Source organism: Halichoerus grypus, chromosome 7 (genome assembly GCF_964656455.1).
Source record: "Halichoerus grypus chromosome 7, mHalGry1.hap1.1, whole genome shotgun sequence".
Lineage (NCBI taxonomy): Eukaryota > Metazoa > Chordata > Mammalia > Carnivora > Phocidae > Halichoerus > Halichoerus grypus.
This window is the reverse complement of record NC_135718.1, coordinates 66,869,453-66,887,751: the sequence shown is the minus strand read 5'-3', so window position 1 is coordinate 66,887,751 and position 18,299 is coordinate 66,869,453. Positions and strand designations below refer to the sequence as shown.

The 18,299-nt window shown below is 42.8% G+C and overlaps 1 protein-coding gene across 1 annotated transcript in view; it reads right to left on the bottom strand.

The window, feature by feature from the left end:
* The window catches only part of RAB4A (RAB4A, member RAS oncogene family), a 46,971-nt gene extending 29,623 nt beyond the window's left edge, over positions 1 to 17,348 (bottom strand). Inside the window, exon 1 of the mRNA XM_036123372.2 lies at positions 17,048 to 17,348. Coding sequence (XP_035979265.2) covers positions 17,048 to 17,078 — 31 coding nt within the window. The 5' untranslated portion in view covers positions 17,079 to 17,348. The remainder of the gene's footprint in view (positions 1 to 17,047) is intronic.
* Positions 17,349 to 18,299: the final 951 nt, after the last annotated feature.

Genomic DNA, 18,299 nt, shown 5'->3' with positions numbered 1-18,299 from the left:
AGCCCCTGAGTTTGTTTACCAAAGGTTAGCAGATGGTGAGTGTAATTTCACAGGGTATGCAAAGCAGGAAGTCTCTAAATGGCTAAAAATATGCTTATTTGGGCTGTATTTTAAGCAACTCATGTGTAAGAATTTTAGTTTAGTGCTGGGAGACTTTGAACTAATGTCCCCAGCTTGCTGTGAAGAAGAAAACAATATAGGGGCCAATATACAGGGCCACCTTTAATCCATTTATATAACTAAGACTGACAAAGAAAAGGAGAGAAGACTCAAATAGTCAGTTTCAGGAAGTAAACAGGGCATAATACTATAGACCCTCCAGACATCAAAAAGATAACAAAGGAATAACATGAACAACTCCACACACATTAATTCAACAACTTAGATGAGACGGACTAATTCTTCGAAAACACAAATGCCCTATAGTGATTAATGAAATTGAATTTGTAATTTTAAAACTCACAAAACAGAAATATTCAGGCTGAGATGATTTCACTATTGAATTATATCAAATATTGTAAAAAGAACACAATTCTATACAACCTCTTTGAGAAAATAGAAGAGGGAACGCTTCCCAAGTCATTTTAGGAAGCTGACATTTATTATTACCTAACTTATTATATGTTTTTGTTTATTTAAAAATTTTAATGTTATATATTTAGCATATTAAAGATATGTTTCATATACTACACATATTAATATAAGTATGTATTAAATATATATTGTTAAGTATGTAATTGCATATTACATAGCATAAAGGTATTTAAAATTTTATTTACATATACTTATATTTATTATTACACTGACACCAAAAACCAGAAGACAGTATTGAAACAAAACCAACTACAGAACAATATCTCTGAGTACTTAATAAAATACTAGCAAATAGAATTCACTAATATTTATATTTATAAATACAACTATACACTATGACCAAGTGGGCTTTATTTCAGGGATGAAAGGCAAGTTCAATATTTCAAAATCAATGTCAGTATTAATAGGCTAATAAAGAAAAGTCAGATGATCATATCAATTGGTGCAGAAAAAGCATTTCACAAGAGTCAACACCTGCTTGTGATAAAACTCTCAAAAAAAAAAAAAGAAAAACAAGAACAGAGAGGAACTTCCTCAACTTGATAAAGACCATTTAAAAAATTCTACAGCTAACCTTATACTTAATGATGAAAGACTACTTTCCCCCTAAGATCAGGAACACAGTAAGGATGTTGGCTCTCACCACTATTTTTCAGTACCACACAGGAAGTTCCAGCCAGTGCAATAAGACATGAAAGGGAAACAAAGGTACACAGATTGAAAAGGAAGAAATAAAACTGTTCATATTGATGGGTGATATGACTGTATACAATGAAAATTCAAGGAATCTCAAAAAGCAAAACAAAACCAAAAAATCTACAACCTGTAGTGAATTCATCAAGGTCAAGATTACAGAATATAAAAATCAACTGTATTTCTAACACTAATAACAAACATGGGGCACCAAAATTAAAAATATAATGCTACTCACAATCACTCAAAAAATATATTTAGGGGGCACCTAGGTGGTTCACTCGGTGAAGCCTCTGCCTTCGGCTTGGGTCATGGTCCTGGGTTCAAGCCCCTGTGTGGGGCTCCCTGCTCAGCTGGGAGCCTGCTTCTCCTTCTCCCTTTGTCCCTTCCCCCTGCTTGTGCTCTCACTCACTCTCTCCCTCTCTCTCAAATAAATAAAATCTTCAAAAAAAATTTACTTAGGTGTCAGTCTAACAAAACACATAAAGGACGTCTATGCTAATAAGTACACAATGTTGATGGGGGAAAAAAAAATCTAAATAAGGGGAGAGATATACTGTGTTCCTGGATTAGAAGACTGGACATAGTAAAGATGTCAATTCTCCCCAAACTGACACATGTTTATAAAGTTTCTATAACAATTCTGGCAAGGCTTTTTGGTATAGACAAGCTTAACGTTTATATGGAAAGACAAAAGAACTAGAATAGCTGAAGAATCGCTTTACCTGATTTGAAGACTTATGATGTAGCTATAGTAATCCTGTCTGTCTGATATCGACACTTGGAGATACATAATACATAGATCAATGGAACAGAACAGAGAACCCCGAGGTAGACCTATACTAACTCATCCAACAGATTTGAAAACTGCAAAAACAGGGGCACTTGAGTGGCTCAGCTGGTTAAGCATCTGCCTTCGGCTCAGGTCATGATCCCAAGGGTCCTGGGATGGAGCCCTGCATCCGTCTCCCTGCTCAGCGGGGAGTCTGCTTCTCCCTCTACCCTTCCCCTCTGTTTGTGATCTCTCTCTCACTCTCTCAAATAAATAAATAAAATCTTAAAAAAAAAAAAAACTGCAAAAACAATTCAATGCCAGAAAGCTAGCCTTCTCAACAAATGGTGCTGAAGCAACTTGGACACCCATAAAGGGAAAAAATGACACTATGACTTAAGTCTCATACCTTATGCAAAATTAACTCAATATAGATCACAGACTTAAAGGTAAAACATTATACTATAAAATTTTGGGGAAAATCTTTAGGATCTATGGAAAAGCAAAGAGTTCTTAGACTTGACTCCAAAAAACAAGCCAGAGAAAGAAAAACTGATAAACTGGACTTTACCAAAATTGAAAACTTTTCCTTTGTAGAAAATTTTGGGGGCACCTGCATGGCACAGTCGGTTGGGCATCTGACTCTTGGTTTTGGCTCAGGTCGTGATCTTGGGGTCATGAGATCAAGCTCATCAGGCTCTGCGCTTGGCGCAGCCTGAGATCCTCTCTCCCTCTCCCTCTGAACCTCCTGCTTGTGCGCTCGTGCACACTCTCTCTCTCAAATAAATAAATAAATCTTAAAAAAAAAAAGAAAATTTTGTTAGGAGAATGAAAAGATGAGCTACAGAGTGGAAGGAAAGACTGAAAAATATATATCCAACAAAGGACTAGCATCTAGATTATACACATTTAAAAAAAACCTCTCAAAACTCCACAATATAAACTCAAACAATCCAACTGGAAAACGGTCGTGACATGGAGAGACATTTGCCGAAAAAGATAGGCAAATGGCAAGTAAGCATGTGAAAATATGTTTAACATCATTAACCAATAATCAGGGAAATGCAAATTAAAACCATAATGAGGTACTACTACACAACTACCAGAATGGCTCAAATAAAAAATAGTGACAACACCAAATGATGGCAAGGATGCTCAGAAATCGTATCACCCACACACTGCTGGTAGAAATGTACTTTTGGAAATTAGTTCAGTTTCTTAAAAAACTAAACACGCAACTACCATATGACTCAGCAATTGCACTCCTAGGCATTTATCCCAGAAAATTAAGATTTATGTTCACACAAAACCCTGTACACCAACATTTATAGTAGTTTTATTCACAATAGCCCCAAACTGGAAACAACCCAGATGCTCTTCAACAGGTGAACAAACTCTAGTACACTCATACCAAGGAATCCTATCGAGCAGGAAAAAGGAATGAACCTGTTGGTGTATGCAGTAACCTGGAGGAATCTCCAGAGAAACAGTCAATCCCAAAAGATTATGTGATGCATGATTCCATTTAAGAACATTGTTGAAATGACAAGATTATAGAAATAGAGAACAGATTAGTAGTTGCCAGGGCCTACAGAGGGGGTGGGGGCAGGAAGGAAGAGTGTGTGCCTATAAAAGGGCAACAGGAGAGATCTTTGAGGTGATAGAAATATTTTATTTCTGCAGCTGTGGCAAATCAATATCCCGGAGGTGGTGTCTTATGAGAGTTTTGCATGATGTTACCATTGGGGAAAACAGGGAAAGGGTACATGAGAGCTCTGTATTTTTTCCTAAAACTGTATGTGAATCTATAATTATCTCAAAATAAAGAGCTCTATGAAAAATAAAAGGTGATAATGTCAAACAATGACTGTAAGTTTACTATGCACAATCCTAAACTGGAAGAATGACCAAAGGATGCGCTTCAAGAAGGAAATGGGGCAGAAGGGAGGAGGGCAGGTAAGAAGCCAAGCTGTCCAGTGTGCTATTTTTTGTGTGGAGAGATCTGTGTTTGGCTAACAGAGATAAAACCAAGCACCACAATGGGTAATGAATTATTCCTTGTAGGTGAGAAGAATCCAACTGTATGAGGAGTTGCAGTTGATACCCCTCCTATTTCTGAGGAGATTTAGACTTCACACACCTCCTTGTAGCTGAGCGCCAGAAGATGGGGGTCCCATGCCCTCATCTTCAACCCAGGGGTCAGGAGTACAGCCTGATGTTCTCTCTTCAGAGAGGGAGTATTTGAGGTTTGCTGGCGTCTCTGTGGGTACGGTAGCATTTACATTGATTTTACTAATTTATTTTGTTTTTATAATCTGCAGGGTTTTACTTTCTTTTTCTCTTTCCTTGCTTGAAGTTGAATGACATATACATGAGATATAGAGTATATATTTTATATGTCAAGTGTAGAGTGCTTCACAGCTACGAAAGGGTTTAACAGGAGCAGGTAAAGAGCCATATTACTGAGTAATTAAGGAAGGAGAACTGCCCAGTTAGGTTGTGTAAAAAGATAACCTAAATGTGAACTAGTTAAATAATTATGTCTACTTAAATCAGATTTGATGTGGATTTATGGCAATGGGTGTTAATTTTAAGGCTCGAAATCACAAAGAGGTTTTTCTGCATCCAACCTATGATAATTACATTCACCTGATGAGGGTTTCTTCAGCATGAATTAAGCTTGAAGGTGGGGGGAAAGACCATATCCCAAACCAGAAAATCTGAAACGAATATATGCTACTAATGTGCTTTTAATTTTTCACGAGAAATTTAAATGAGATAATAGGAAAGGTATCAACTAAACAGAAATGAATTTCTATTTAAAAGTCAACCATTTGGGCAAAGATGGATACATTGACCATGGGGTGGAGATCCAGAGATAAGCCTCCATATTTATGACTGAGCAGGTATCACAAATGCCTGGGAGAAAAAAACAGACAATCTGAGAAGTGATACCTGGACACCTGGGTATCCATATGGGGAATACATGTGAAATTGGACCCCTGCCTGAAAACATCCACAAACACTGTTTTCAGGTAAATTAATGCAAATGTAAAAAAAGGCAAAATTTTGAAAGACAGTGAAGTTCATTCATCATCTAAAGGGAGAGGGAAGGATTTCTTAAACAAGGTACAGTAAATGAAAGCCAAAGGGGAAAAAAACAGTCAACCATTCAGGAACACAGACGAAACACGGATCAGGAACAAATGGTCTCCAAGCCAACTGACACAGCTAACACAGAGCCAAAGGAGTAAGTCTTCGGGAGAAACCTCCTGCATTTGGAACTTACTGACGTGTCTCGACACTCATTTCAAGGAGCCTCTACCACGTAGGACCGTGAGCTACAGGCACAATGACAACCAAGTGCTGACAGCACAGGGAACCACTGACCAGGAAACCAGCCAGAAAGGGACCCTTCACAGCACTGCACACTCGTTCAGCAACTGACTACCAATGATGACCTTGAATCTTCCAGGAAATTAAGTCATAGTGAGTAGACAAGATGGCCTTTGCCTTCCTAGCTCTCCCATGAACAATGGTTTGGCTTTTAAGATTTCCAGAGGTCAGAAAGGAGGCAAAGGTGGGTGGCCCTAACCACAGGATTCGGTCCATGTTTCATCTCCTGGCAGAAGAAATGTGTCATATGCTGGGACGGTGGGGTCATCTGAGAGGATTCTTTGGTCTCTGGCTTAGGGAGCCAGCTGGTATGTGACACCAACAAGGGAGATAATACGGAAGGTTCTGAGGAGGAATCCATTTTATGGCAAAATAATGAGTGCAGATTCAGAGAGATTAAACTTAAAATACCTGTGAGCCAACATGGTGGAGATTTGGGGAAGCAGTCCTCCTAAGGGAGAGGCTGAGTAAGACAGAGGCTGCAAAGTGTCCGCTGGGTCTGAGCCCCAGCACCCCACGTGAATTCAGCCTCGCCTGAGGTGGCAGCAAAATCAGGTGGCTTAGATTTAAGAAGCAGGATGCCGCAGATAAAAAGTACTGACAACCCTTACGAGAAGCTGGGCTGTGATGGGAAGAAGAGACGGGGTGTTCAGGGTGCTTGCAGAGTGTAAGGCAGTTACCAGGAGCAAAAGAAAGGATGGTTGGCGGCGCAAGTCTGAAAACTCGAGGGCTGAGGGCCAAAGTGGAAGGCAGGGATTAGTCTCAGACACGAAGAGAGACCTCCTTGCCTCTGAGACTACAAGACAAGGGTCAAGGACGAGCGTGGAGGTAAGTAACTTCACAGGCTGGAGCAGGGAAGGGGAGGAGATGCGGTTTCCTCAGCAGGGCATGTTCTCCTTCCCTGTCATCCACCGGACGTGAGAAAATGGGCTTGAACAGATTAGTGAATGTTTAAAAGAGCAGGTGGAGACAAAGGGCAAGATGGCCAGGATAAGAGAGAGGATCGCTAAGCACTACTGAGTGTCCCTCGCAAGCAGACCATAAATCCATAGTGAACTTCATCTAAAGAGAGCGCTGTCTATACGGCAGCAGGCGAGGCGGGCTGGGAAGCCAGGGCTGGGAATCTGCAAAGCATGCACAGCTGAAGGACGAAGAAGAGGTGGAAGGAAGGGTCGATGTGTCCTCTCTGGAGAGGGAACAGCTCATCACCTGACAGAAGGGGCGGGGGCGCCCAGGAGGCCGGAGCTCCAGTGAAGACCGGGTGTGAGTGCGCAGAATAGGGCATGTGAGCAGCCAGGGAAGGGAGCCCCTCGAGTGGGCGCAGAAGAGAAGGTGCCTAGAGATGAAGTTAGAAACCGGACACTAAGCTGCTGACTGAGCCCTCTGCAGGGATACGGCAGTCACCCCGGAGCAGTGAGGAGCCAGAGTGGAGAAAGAGACCCTACGCCAGGTGACCTCGTAGAATACGGAATAACCCCAAGGTCATCGAGTTACAGCAATGAGAAGGAGCTAGTAGAGTGCGGAACAGAAGACGGCATGCACTTCAAAGAAAAAACGTTCTGGTACACTGGTGAGAGAGGAGGTAAGCTGCAAAAGCTTGGTGAAGTGTTGGCTTGGGGCGGGGAGGAGGTGTGGGCAACAGAACACGTGACCTGCAGAGGGCAGGTAAAACACGGTGGGAAAGCCGACAGAGCCTAACTCTGGCACTTTGCCGGTCTGTCTGAGCCGGAATTAAATGCCAGCAGAGAGGAACTGTGACATCGTGGATTTCACATTTGCAGCACAGACTCCCACGACTGCTCAAGGTCTGTGGCAGGATCTGCGATTTTGCTGCACAGCTCATCGGGATCAAACCTCCTGTGGGCCAGGTGTGCGGACGCAAGTTAGGTAGCCGGTGAGTGAGCCTGGTCAGCCACCCAGCGTCGAAACTGCAAGTTCCTAGTTGTTTTCTACACGATATAATGACATATAAAAAAGGAAATAATTCTCCCGAAGTGGAAAACTGTCCAGAAAAGGAAGTCAGTAGCCAGTGCAGTACACAGAAACAAAGAAACCTAATAAAAACAATGACCCTTAAGCAGGAAACAAGTTTTGGATACTTTAGAGTAGAATGTTCCATTTGATTCTGATACGTGAGGATAAAATTATATAAGGGTAAGTGGTTTGTGAAATGTTTCAGAGAACACTCCAGCTAGTGTAATTAAAAGAGAGAAGTTGAATAGTTAATTTTTTTATTTGAGGATACATACACAAAATGTTGTCTTTCTGAATTGTGACTTTGAAGCAAACCTTAAATACTATAAGAGTATTTGCAATTCCATAGATTGTGAGATTACATAGAGAGATTACATAGATTTGCAATTCCATAGATTGCAGTTCCATAGATTGTGGGATTACATAGAGAGATTACATAGATTCGCAATTCCATAGATTGCAGTTCCATAGATTGTGAGATTACATAGATACATATATAGAGATTACATAGATCTGTGGAAGGTCCCCGGCATTAGTTTGGGAGGTACAAGCTTTGGTGCCCACTACTCCGCACCCCAATGCAGTTCCATGCCGCATTCAGAGAAAGATTTTGACTCATATTAAATGTCCAATGCCTGTCTACAACATGCACTAGAGCAATGACATCCAGTGGGAATGTTTATTCTGGGTCGCCACTGACCTGAGATTTTATGGAGATTTTTGTACAAGACAGAGAAGCAGAGTAAAAACCTGACCACACTTGAGAATGTGATGCAAGGCAAATCTCAGTCCAAACTCTGGCTCTGTATCTCCCAGCTCCAGGACTTTAGGCAGAGCACTGAACCTCTCCGTTTCCTCACCCATAAGTGGGCTCCCGTGTTTACCTTACATTGTCACGAGGATCCGAGACACTGGGCACAAAGAACTCTGTGTACACTACTCTAACTTCACCCTTTATCTAGAGGTAAGAGAATTCAGCCTCGGTACACCAACAGTTTTTCAATGAGGAAAATTTCCTGGTATAACCATGGAAACAGAACAATGGGTTAATACCAGAAGAACCTTCAACTAGTACACACTCAGAAAGCTTGTTTAGTCATGCAATAGCTAGAAGTAACACTGTTCTTGGGAAAATGTAATAGGGAAAATTAACTTTATTATTATATAATACATACCAGAGAAAATACTGTAACTCACAATGCTTTTATAGTTGTAAACATTTAAAGGAAATTGTTTGCATAATAACAAGACACTTTAATATCAATTTTACCAATAAAGTTTTACCAGTCAATGTCTCGACTTACAAATGTCTCTACGGAATTGAATATAAAAAGATAATCCAAAATATGGACTTCATTCTTATAAAGGTATAGTATCCTACGTTATTATGTACATATTTATGACAAAATTACTCAAGGTGCTAATATATGAAAAGTGGAAAAAGAGCAATGGGCACCAAATAGCGAACTTCTGTTTGCCCCCAAAGTATTACCATGGTCCCAGTGACTCTGAAGAGGAATGTTAGTCTTCAAAACACCAAGTATTTTTTTGGCACATTCACAAAGACAATAAGAACTAAGAACAAGTGCAAGTATATCATGTTTACAAAATGACAAGAGAAATTTCAATTTTTCTAAGAAGACAAGGGACTCTAATGGGTGTGCGTATAGCCAAGGTGGATGGAGGCCTGTGCTTTCTCTACTACGGGGCTGCTTTCTCTGACTGCTCCCTCACTGGAAGAGGAGGGGCGTGAAGGAACGTTTAAGTCCCTCCCTCATTTTCAGGAAGATCATTACCTGGAACAAACAGCTGAAACTGAATTGTCTCTTACATTTTTTGGAGACCGTGGTAGACGCTGTTGTAGTAGATGTTATCTGCCCAACAACTAATCCCCCAAGGAGCCAAAGTAACAGGTGAACGTGACCCCTAAACTGGAGACAGGCTTTGGTTATTTTATGCCAATTACGGTCACTTGGAGTCAGAGACTGTTTTAGAAATACATACCAGCTTAAGCTAAACAGTGCGTAGTGTTACCCTGGCCACATAATTCGTCCGGGGGCAGGCACTTGACCCAACGTGGCCCAACCAGATGGAGAGGAAGGACTTCTACTCCAAAAATGCAGGAAAGAATTCCTTTTGTCCATGGATGTAACAAGAAAGCACACTCAGATTGTAGAGTAGTCATTTTAGGACTGAGGGGGATGAGGCTAACAGTGCCAGCTAGAGAAGAGACGTAGGAAGCATTTAGGTCCTTGCTGACACAGCTGAGCTTCTGAATCAGCAAACCCTGAAACCTCCTCATCTATAGTTACTTGAAAAAAACCTTTTTTCATATTACCCACAGCATTTTGAGTTGGGTTTTCTACCACTTGCAATTGGAAGCATTCTACCCTGATAAAATGACCAAAAGAGCTCATCACCTCTTATCTATTAAAAAGAAATTTTGTTAAGCATAATTTTAAAAATTCTTTTATTTTTTTCGTCATTTAGAATCAATTTACAATCAGAAGTGAGCAGGGATTTAGAGTGAGGGGAGTTCATTCCACCACTATTTACCTGGTAACCACCAAATGCCAGGCATTTGAATGTTCAGTTAGCACAGATTCAGCTCAGCTGATACATCGGCCACCACAATAGGATTCGGTCTGCCCCTAAGAGTCCCCTGGCTACTGAGCAGGGTGCGAGTCTCCCCCCGAAGTGCTTGATGGATACACCAAAGCCTGCCTTCAAAGCTCGTTCACCTCCACCGTTGACCAACTTCCACCTGATCAACATGTTCTCTCCTTAGGTTCATTCAACTGGGGGGCAGCATTCAAGCCCTGCAGCTCCAGAAAGCCGGGGAAATAACCTCCACAGCTCCCTGCTCCCATGCCCTGGGAACTGCTTCCAGATTCCAAGTCTCAGAAGGGAAATCGATTTCTTAAAAGACGCACTGTGTGACCTCTTTAGTTCAAGCAATGGTGGTCTGTGGAAGAAGGTTGGTTGTTTTTTGTTTTTTGTTTAAGATTTTATTTATTTGAGAGAGAGAAAGAGAACGAGCCAAGGGAGGGGCAGAGGGAGAGGGCAGAGGGCGAGGAAGAAGCAGACTCCCCACTGGGCAGGGAGCCCGACACGGGTTCGATCCCAGGACCCTGAGATCATGACCTAAGCCGAAGGCTGACGCTTAACTGAGCCACCCAGGCGCCCTTGTGGAAGAGGTTTTAATTAGAGTTGCATTTATATTACACACAATGTAAACATTGTTTGACTTCTACCATAAAGGAAAGAAAACTAGGTCTTACAGTTGGGTTTTCTATTAACCTGGCCTTTTGTTTCATATTCTGTACCTGAGAAGAAAAACACTACCTCTCAAATGGAATCAAATCAAAGGTGCTTTCAGCAGTCCCTGAAGGCTGTGTCTAGGAGCCATTCACAGCACCAGGGACAGAAAGTCACCTCAGCAGTCCCTTGCTTTTAAAGAACTTATGGTCTCATCTTGAAAGAAAAATTTTCTTTGTTACCATTGAGATTTGACCAAATTATAAAACAGATATGCAAAGTCTCCAGGGTGCCTGACTGGCTCAGTCAGTAGAGCATGCAGCTCTTCATCTTGGGGTTGTGGGTTCGAGGCCCACATTGAGTGTGGAGATTTAGTTAAAAATAAATCTTAAAAAAAAAAATATGCAAAGTCTGCACAGGCAGTGCAAAGATGCAGTATTTATTTTATGAGGACTCCTGTAATAACAGGCATAAGCAAATGAACAAAAGAAACAGTATAATAATAACATACAATAATATTTTAAATTATAACACAGGAGAAAGAGATGCTTCGCTTTAAAGTTTCCAATTTTTTCTACATGATTAAAAATTCATGAAAAATTACAAACCTCCCTCTAAAATACATCCTCTCGTTCATAATTTATTAGCACTTTATGAATAGTGCATCCTACCCCATATCTAAATATTGTTAGCTGCTTTTAAGACTTAAATGCCAAAGACACAGCACATAAGAGAAATAGAAAGAATCCAAAGACTGACATAACTAAGTATTGTCATACAAGCGTTTAGCATTCTGAGTAGGTAGGAATGCCCTTGGCTATGGCCGAGCCACGAAGCATTCTTTCTCCAGGTATCACAGCCATCATTATCAGGGATGTATTGCTATTGTCAAATCTCTCAACATAAACTTATTTTGGTTTGGAAAGCTTACAGAGGGATTGCAAAGGAAGAAAATTTGTAGTTATACGGTGCTTATTTGATTTATGTGTTACAGTGCTATAGTATGCCATTCTTTACGTTTGCCTTACTTTATCCTTCCTTTAAATAACAGTACCTTGCATGTCATTTTAGCTATTCTATTCACAGCTACAGAGCAAAAAAATTATTCTTCATACATACAGAACTTAGTCCATTATCAAGATCATACTGACAGAGAAAGCAGTGACAGACACGCATCGCAGAACACAGGGGATTCAAAGGTTTTCCCTCAGACTATTTCCACTGGCATGTGTCCTAATGGAGTTCTCAGAAATGGGAAAAAAAAAAATCCATTCCAGGGCGCCTGGGTGGCTCAGTTGGTTAAGTGACTGCCTTCGGCTCAGGTCATGATCCTGGAGTCCCTGGATCGAGTCCCGCATCGGGCTCCCTGCTCGGCGGGGAGTCTGCTTCTCCCTCTGACCCTCCCCCCTCTCATGTGCTTGCTCTCTCTCATTCTCTCTCTCTCAAATAAATAAATAAAAAATCTTTAAAAAAAAAAAAAAAAAAAATCCATTCCAACAGTCTAATCAATCTCTAGAGGATGGTTTATGAGAAGAAATTCAAGAAACATCAGCTTTCTTCTCATTCCAAAGAAATATTCAGAGCAAAGAACATAAACACACTAGCCTGGTTATATATGATAAAAGTGACCAGTATAGTACTGACCCTTGCCAAAGAATCCTGTTACGGATAATTCCATACAAAGGGCCCAAAGTGCAAGATACTTTTCACAAAATGTGGGTGACGTGATCCTTAACCGAAGAGATATTACCATTATTATTGTTAGAAGTAAAGTTCACATTTATGCTTACACGGAATCATTTTTCAAGGAGCACAAAAAGCTCTGGAAACACCATTTACTTAAGTCATTATGATATTCCTACGAAGCTGTGGCATATGTTACCAATAGTCTGAGTCCCCAAATAAATTATACCTAAACCCCTTCTGACGTACCCCTGCCAGAAACCACCGAGCTCATCCCTGCCCGGGGAGTTCGCTTCTGTTGCTGCACGTGAGCTAGAGACGCAGCTCATCAGCAGCTGCACGGCTACCCGCCGCAAGAGGCAAAATCTAGCACAGCTGCTCACGTCCCTGTGCTGAAGAACCTTGGGATGCTGGGTCTTCTGGCCTTATAATCCACTACACTGGCCCCAACTTCACCTTCTCTTGCCTCTTCTAGGGTAAACAGTAACTTGAACTATGTTAATGGGTCAGTTTAAAAGACAGAAACCAACTGGATCCAGGAGATAGGATGATGAAGAAATAAAAATGGGTTTTAACTTTCTTTTAGGCAAATGGGTACATGGGACAAATAGAAGGTTGGGGAGTAGGTGTGGGTAATTAGTTGGGTTTGGGACGCATTGTGTTAGGACACCGCAGGCAATCCAAATGGAATAGTTAGGTAGGGAGCTGAATATTAGATATTAAGCCTGAGTGAATGATATGACTGGAAATAAAGATTTAGGAGCAAGACATTCACAGGCAAGGACTGATATGCTTTATAGTTTGAATGACTGTGAAAAATTATCACAGACTTTTGCTTCTCTAAAGAACAATATTTTCAAAGGTCTATGCCCTGGACCAACAGCACCTGCCTGACCTGGGAGCTGATCAGGTGTGGAACCTCCATCCACCACACACCTACTGAATCAGAACCTGTGTGTTCACACACCAGAGGACTCAGGGGCCCATTAGTTTGAGACCCACTGGTGTAGTGTTCCCCAAACTCTGGTTCTTAAAATGTTCACCCATTTTCAGCAAATGAGAAAAAGAAAAATACAAACATTAAACATAATAAATGCATTCAATTTAGAGAAATGTCCTTTATCCCGATGTTATATGCTTCCTTTGTGGACCTTGTTTACATGCCCTGTCTTTTATGAAATTAAGGTAATGGTTATCTTGGTGATTTCTCTAATAGTAAGTTATTTTATACTTTCTTGGTACCACATCACTTGAGCGATGTTATTTCCTTTGCCTAAAATATCCTCCTTACTCTACCTCACCTATTAAGCCCCAATTTCTCCATGAGTCATATTCTAACTACCAAAGCCTATGTATTAGTTTCTTAGGGCTGCCATAACAAAATACCACAGACTGGATGGCTTAAAACTAGAGAAATTTATTGTCTAACAGTTCTAGAGGCTGGAAGTCTGAAATCAGGTGTCTGGAGGGCCATGCTTTCCCAGAAGGCTCTAGGAAAGGATCCTTCCTTGCCTCTTCCTAGCTTCTGGTGGTGGCCAGCCATCCTTGGTGATCCTTGGCTTGTAGATGTTATCACTCTGATCTCAGCCTGCATCTTTGTATCCCATTCTCTCTCCATAGGTCTATGCCCAAATTTCTCTCATCTTACAAGAATACCAGTCATTGGATTAGGGCCTACCCTAATCCAACAGGACCTCATCTTAACCTCATTATTTTATGCCTATTTCCAAATAAGGTCACATTCACAGGTACCTGGGGTTAGGACCTGAACATATCTTTTGGGGGATACAATTCAACCCACAACAGTCAATAATGATATATTTTTAAAAGAAAATCTCTTGATAATTCTCCAAATTATGTGGTAAATACTATAATACTGTGCTTTCAAAATAAAGCACAAAATAAAAACATTAAGACTATTTTGTAATAAAAATCAGCACAAGACCCATCATTTGTGTTCCTGTTTCACAAACTGTGTTCACTGTAGAAAGCATAAACTCCAAAGTGCAGAGATTTATCTTAGATTTTTCCCCAGTGGTAGACTGCTTTAGTCCTTACTTTTTTTATTTTTTCCTAGCACTTTTGGCACCACTTATATTTTTTAGCTCCTTTCTGACCATCATTGCTTGGTGCTACCTACTCAACTTGTTAATTCTGTCTCACAAGTCTTGGTGTCAGGAATTACTTAGGGCCAATTTCTGACCTCCCAAGTCTTAGATGGCTGGAGTTCCTCAGGAAGTTCTAAGCCATACTAATTGGCCAAGCCTCTAAGAATGCTGTGAATCTGACAATATTTGGGAAACACTGTTTCAGTTCAGAGATATTCAGATCCAGTGTTTCAATCTGAAACCTATCTAAGATTTCAATTTTGTATTACAATATTATATACAGTATTCAATATTATATACAGTATGTGGTTATAGTTTCAAGGCAGCAAAATGTTGACTACTACTCAGTCTATGGGAGGTGAAATATTGCCTTAATATGCTAAAAAACAGGTAGATATAGCTCATTAATGGTACTTTGTAAGCACTGGCTCTTTATTTTTCATCCTATCCCTGTCGAGCTACAGAGCCTCCTTTTCTGGAAGAGAAAATGACTGTTGAGCACACAGGAATTTAAAGGTTAGGGACACATTCCTTTGTCAGCTATCTAAGACGCAAATGATTGTTTTACTTTTGGGGGGAACAGTGCTGTGCAAATATGGTCAATGATAAATGAAGGTGACAGCTTAGGACTTTTGGTTGATTTTTATTTTAGGTTCGAAATTTCAACTGCCATATTTGCTGTTTCTAAAACTAATTTTCTATTCCCTTAGTTTCCTCTAATTACCTCTATTAGAGGAAAAGATGAAATTGCAAGTAAAAAAGTAAAAACATATTTGGGAGGTATCATGACATAAGAATACTGTTGGTTAAAGCCTTTGATCATTATTTAATCAGTTAATCTGTGGTGCTCAAAAGTTGAATTAACTGTGTCTAAAGTGAAGTAGAGATATGTGGTCTTTTGTCAAGGTTATTTCATATAAGACAAATGAAAAAGCTTTATCTCCCAAACTCTTCCAGTCCTTTCTTACTAATTCATAATCCCCACTTGGGTTTTCTTATTTAGACTTTCCACCCCTCCCTAATGCTCCTTATCCAGGTTAAAGAAAAAAAAGTGTGGGGTAAGGAGCTTGAAAATAAAGAAAATAAAGTACAGCCCAAAATTGCTAGAAAATGGATTTTCTTTCCAAAATCTCTGACTGTGGTTCTCTACAGGGAGAACCAGATCACATGGATGCACAGGACCATGTGCGGCTCTGACAACACAAAAAACGCTATCGACTTCCTGGAGGATTTCCTAAGCCTTCTAGGAATAGATGTAAGGCCCCAAGTGGCACCAAGAACAGGGCAAGCACAAGTCAGAGGAGGGGCTGAAGGTGAAGCCAATGCACTGTGACCTCAGCCCTCTTAGAAGAAAGGTGGAAACCTTCCAAAGGCCCTCTCTGCCTCCCCCTCCCCCTTGTCCCACTGTTTAGGCTCCCATTTTTGGAGCTCCATTTCTCTCCGACGCTGTGTGGCCCTGGGCATCTGCTGTTCCTCCATGCTGGCTGGTTACTACTTCCTCGGCTCCCCAGTCTGGGTCAGGTTTCCTTCTAACATCCTTTCCTAGAGCACACTCCTTCAGAACTCCTGCCCGGAGTTTTAAGCTACTCATTCGTTAGTGTCGTGACGGCATTAACTCCGTATCCCCCACTAGACTGCATGCTCCGAGACCTGAACCACGCCTGTTGTGTTGCCTGCAGTGTGGACAGCGCCTCCTAGTATCCTGCCGGCTCCATCATGCCATTCCACGCCTATTTGTTGACCGAGCAGCAAGCAGGCCAGCACAAGTGATCTGAGTTCAGGTACATACTTTTGAACTTGAACCTGTCCCTGGGATTGTAAAACTCCCAAAGTCTTAATCTGAGAATGCACACATCTGAACAAGTGATTAGAGACTGGTAAACATCTCCTCAAGCCTGATGCAAAGGAGACGTGCAGGATATTATTTATTTTTACCACGCAGGGCTAAAACAAAACAAAACAAAAACACAGTATATGAATTGGGAAGGCTTTCGATTACTCAAAAATTATTTGTGGAGACCCCTCCAGGGGTGGCTGTTTTGGGGGAAGCAAAGATTAAACAGATAGGGCTCTGCTTCCAGGGTGTTTATGGTTTTAAAAAGGCACATTGATAAATAGTCGTAATGCAACCCAAAAAGGACTAAAAGCCCGAGAGACTGAGAAACAGAGAAATAAATGAGGCGAGAGGTCTCCGAAGGAAGGCATGGATTAGTCTATCGATTACTTCTCATTGCAATCCCAGGGCAAAGAAAGGAATTCCAAACCAGGAAAGGTCAAGCTGGAATATTCGAGGAACACAGTGAAATGCAGGCGTCGCCCTAAGTCCTTCACATCCCTCGCTGGGGACAATATCGCAGAGGAAAGTCTTAAACTGGCTTCCCAAACCCTGAGCTATTGAAACTGGACTAAGAAAGGGAAAACCCCAAGGATGCGAGCGCGGAGGAAACTTGAAAAAGCAGGTCACGTAAATGCTGCACACAGCCCGGCCCCCGCGCCCCCGGCCCCCCGGCCCCCCGGCCCCCGCGGCCCCCGCGCCCCGCCGGCCGCCTCGCCCCGGCCGGCCTCGTACCGTAGGTTTCGGACATGGCCGTCTGCGACATCTTGGGAGCGGCACCGCCTCTCGCCCGGTCACCGGCTGCAGTTCGGGCCGGGCCGGGGGGAGGGTCGGGTCGGGGTCGTCCTCCGCGTCTCGGTGGGAACGGCGTGGGGCAGCAGACCAGAGGAGGGAGGGGCCCGCGGTCCCCACGGCAACCGCCGGCCACCCCGCGGCTGCGGCCCTGCCGGACTGCCGGCTCCGCGCAGGCGCACGGCCTCCGCCCCCTGCCGGGCCCGGACGAGGACGGGGAGGAGGAGGAGGAGGAGGAGGAAAGGGGGCGCGAGGCCCGGCCCCCGCCGTGGTCGCGCGTGCGCAGGCAGCCCGCGGCGGGTGCTAGGCGCGGGAAGGCCGGGCCGGGGGCGGGGGGCGCCGGGCGCGGGGAGGCGGGGGAGGGACTCGGCGCACGGGGAGGACGGGGCGCGGACGGAGGGGTGCGGCTGGCTAAGGTCGGCTTGCAGGGGTGGGGAGGGGCCTGCTATCTGCAGGCTTGGGGGTGACCGAGCGTTGGGGGCACCGGGGTCTAGCTCTTGGATAGAGGTGGTCCTGCCCGGTTGGCCCTCCTCAGTAAAGACTTCGTCGTCGTCCTGAACAGCTTTCAGGCAGGAAAAGACTTCCTTCCATAAAGACTAGCTTTATGATCAATCTGGGAACGTGGTTAATGTGTAACTAGGAGGCAGTAGCCCCAGGTGTCCAGCTAGAGATCAGCCCTGTGGGCGAGGAGGCTGGCTTACCTGCGGTGCAACTGAGCTTTCACTCAAACCTGCCAGGCCCTCTCCTGTAGGACTAGGGCTGGTGTCTGGAGAAAACTCTCAGAAGCTTAAGGTGCGCTGGTGCTGGAGAATCCCCATAAGACCGTAGACATTGGCCCCTCTGCAGCCCACTGTAGGGGAATCTAGCTTATAGGCAGGAAGCATCTCTTGATCCTCAACTACGGTTAGGAGTTGTTGGCTGGGTATTTTGATTTAAGGCACAAAACTGAATTCAGAAGCCCCTTCTGCTGGAAATGCAGATAAACATTTATTAGGAAGAGAATTTTGGTTGGGAGTTTGCTCCGTCTGAGCATGATCAGGGCCACATCGTATCTCGTAAGACCCAACTTTATTCAAAAGATATAGCAGAATACTAAACATATGCCTTGGCTAAGCTCCTAAGTAACTTGGACTGTGGGGAAATGCTAATAAATACATTTTTTTTTTCCTAGTCCATTTGGCTCCATCCTCCGCAT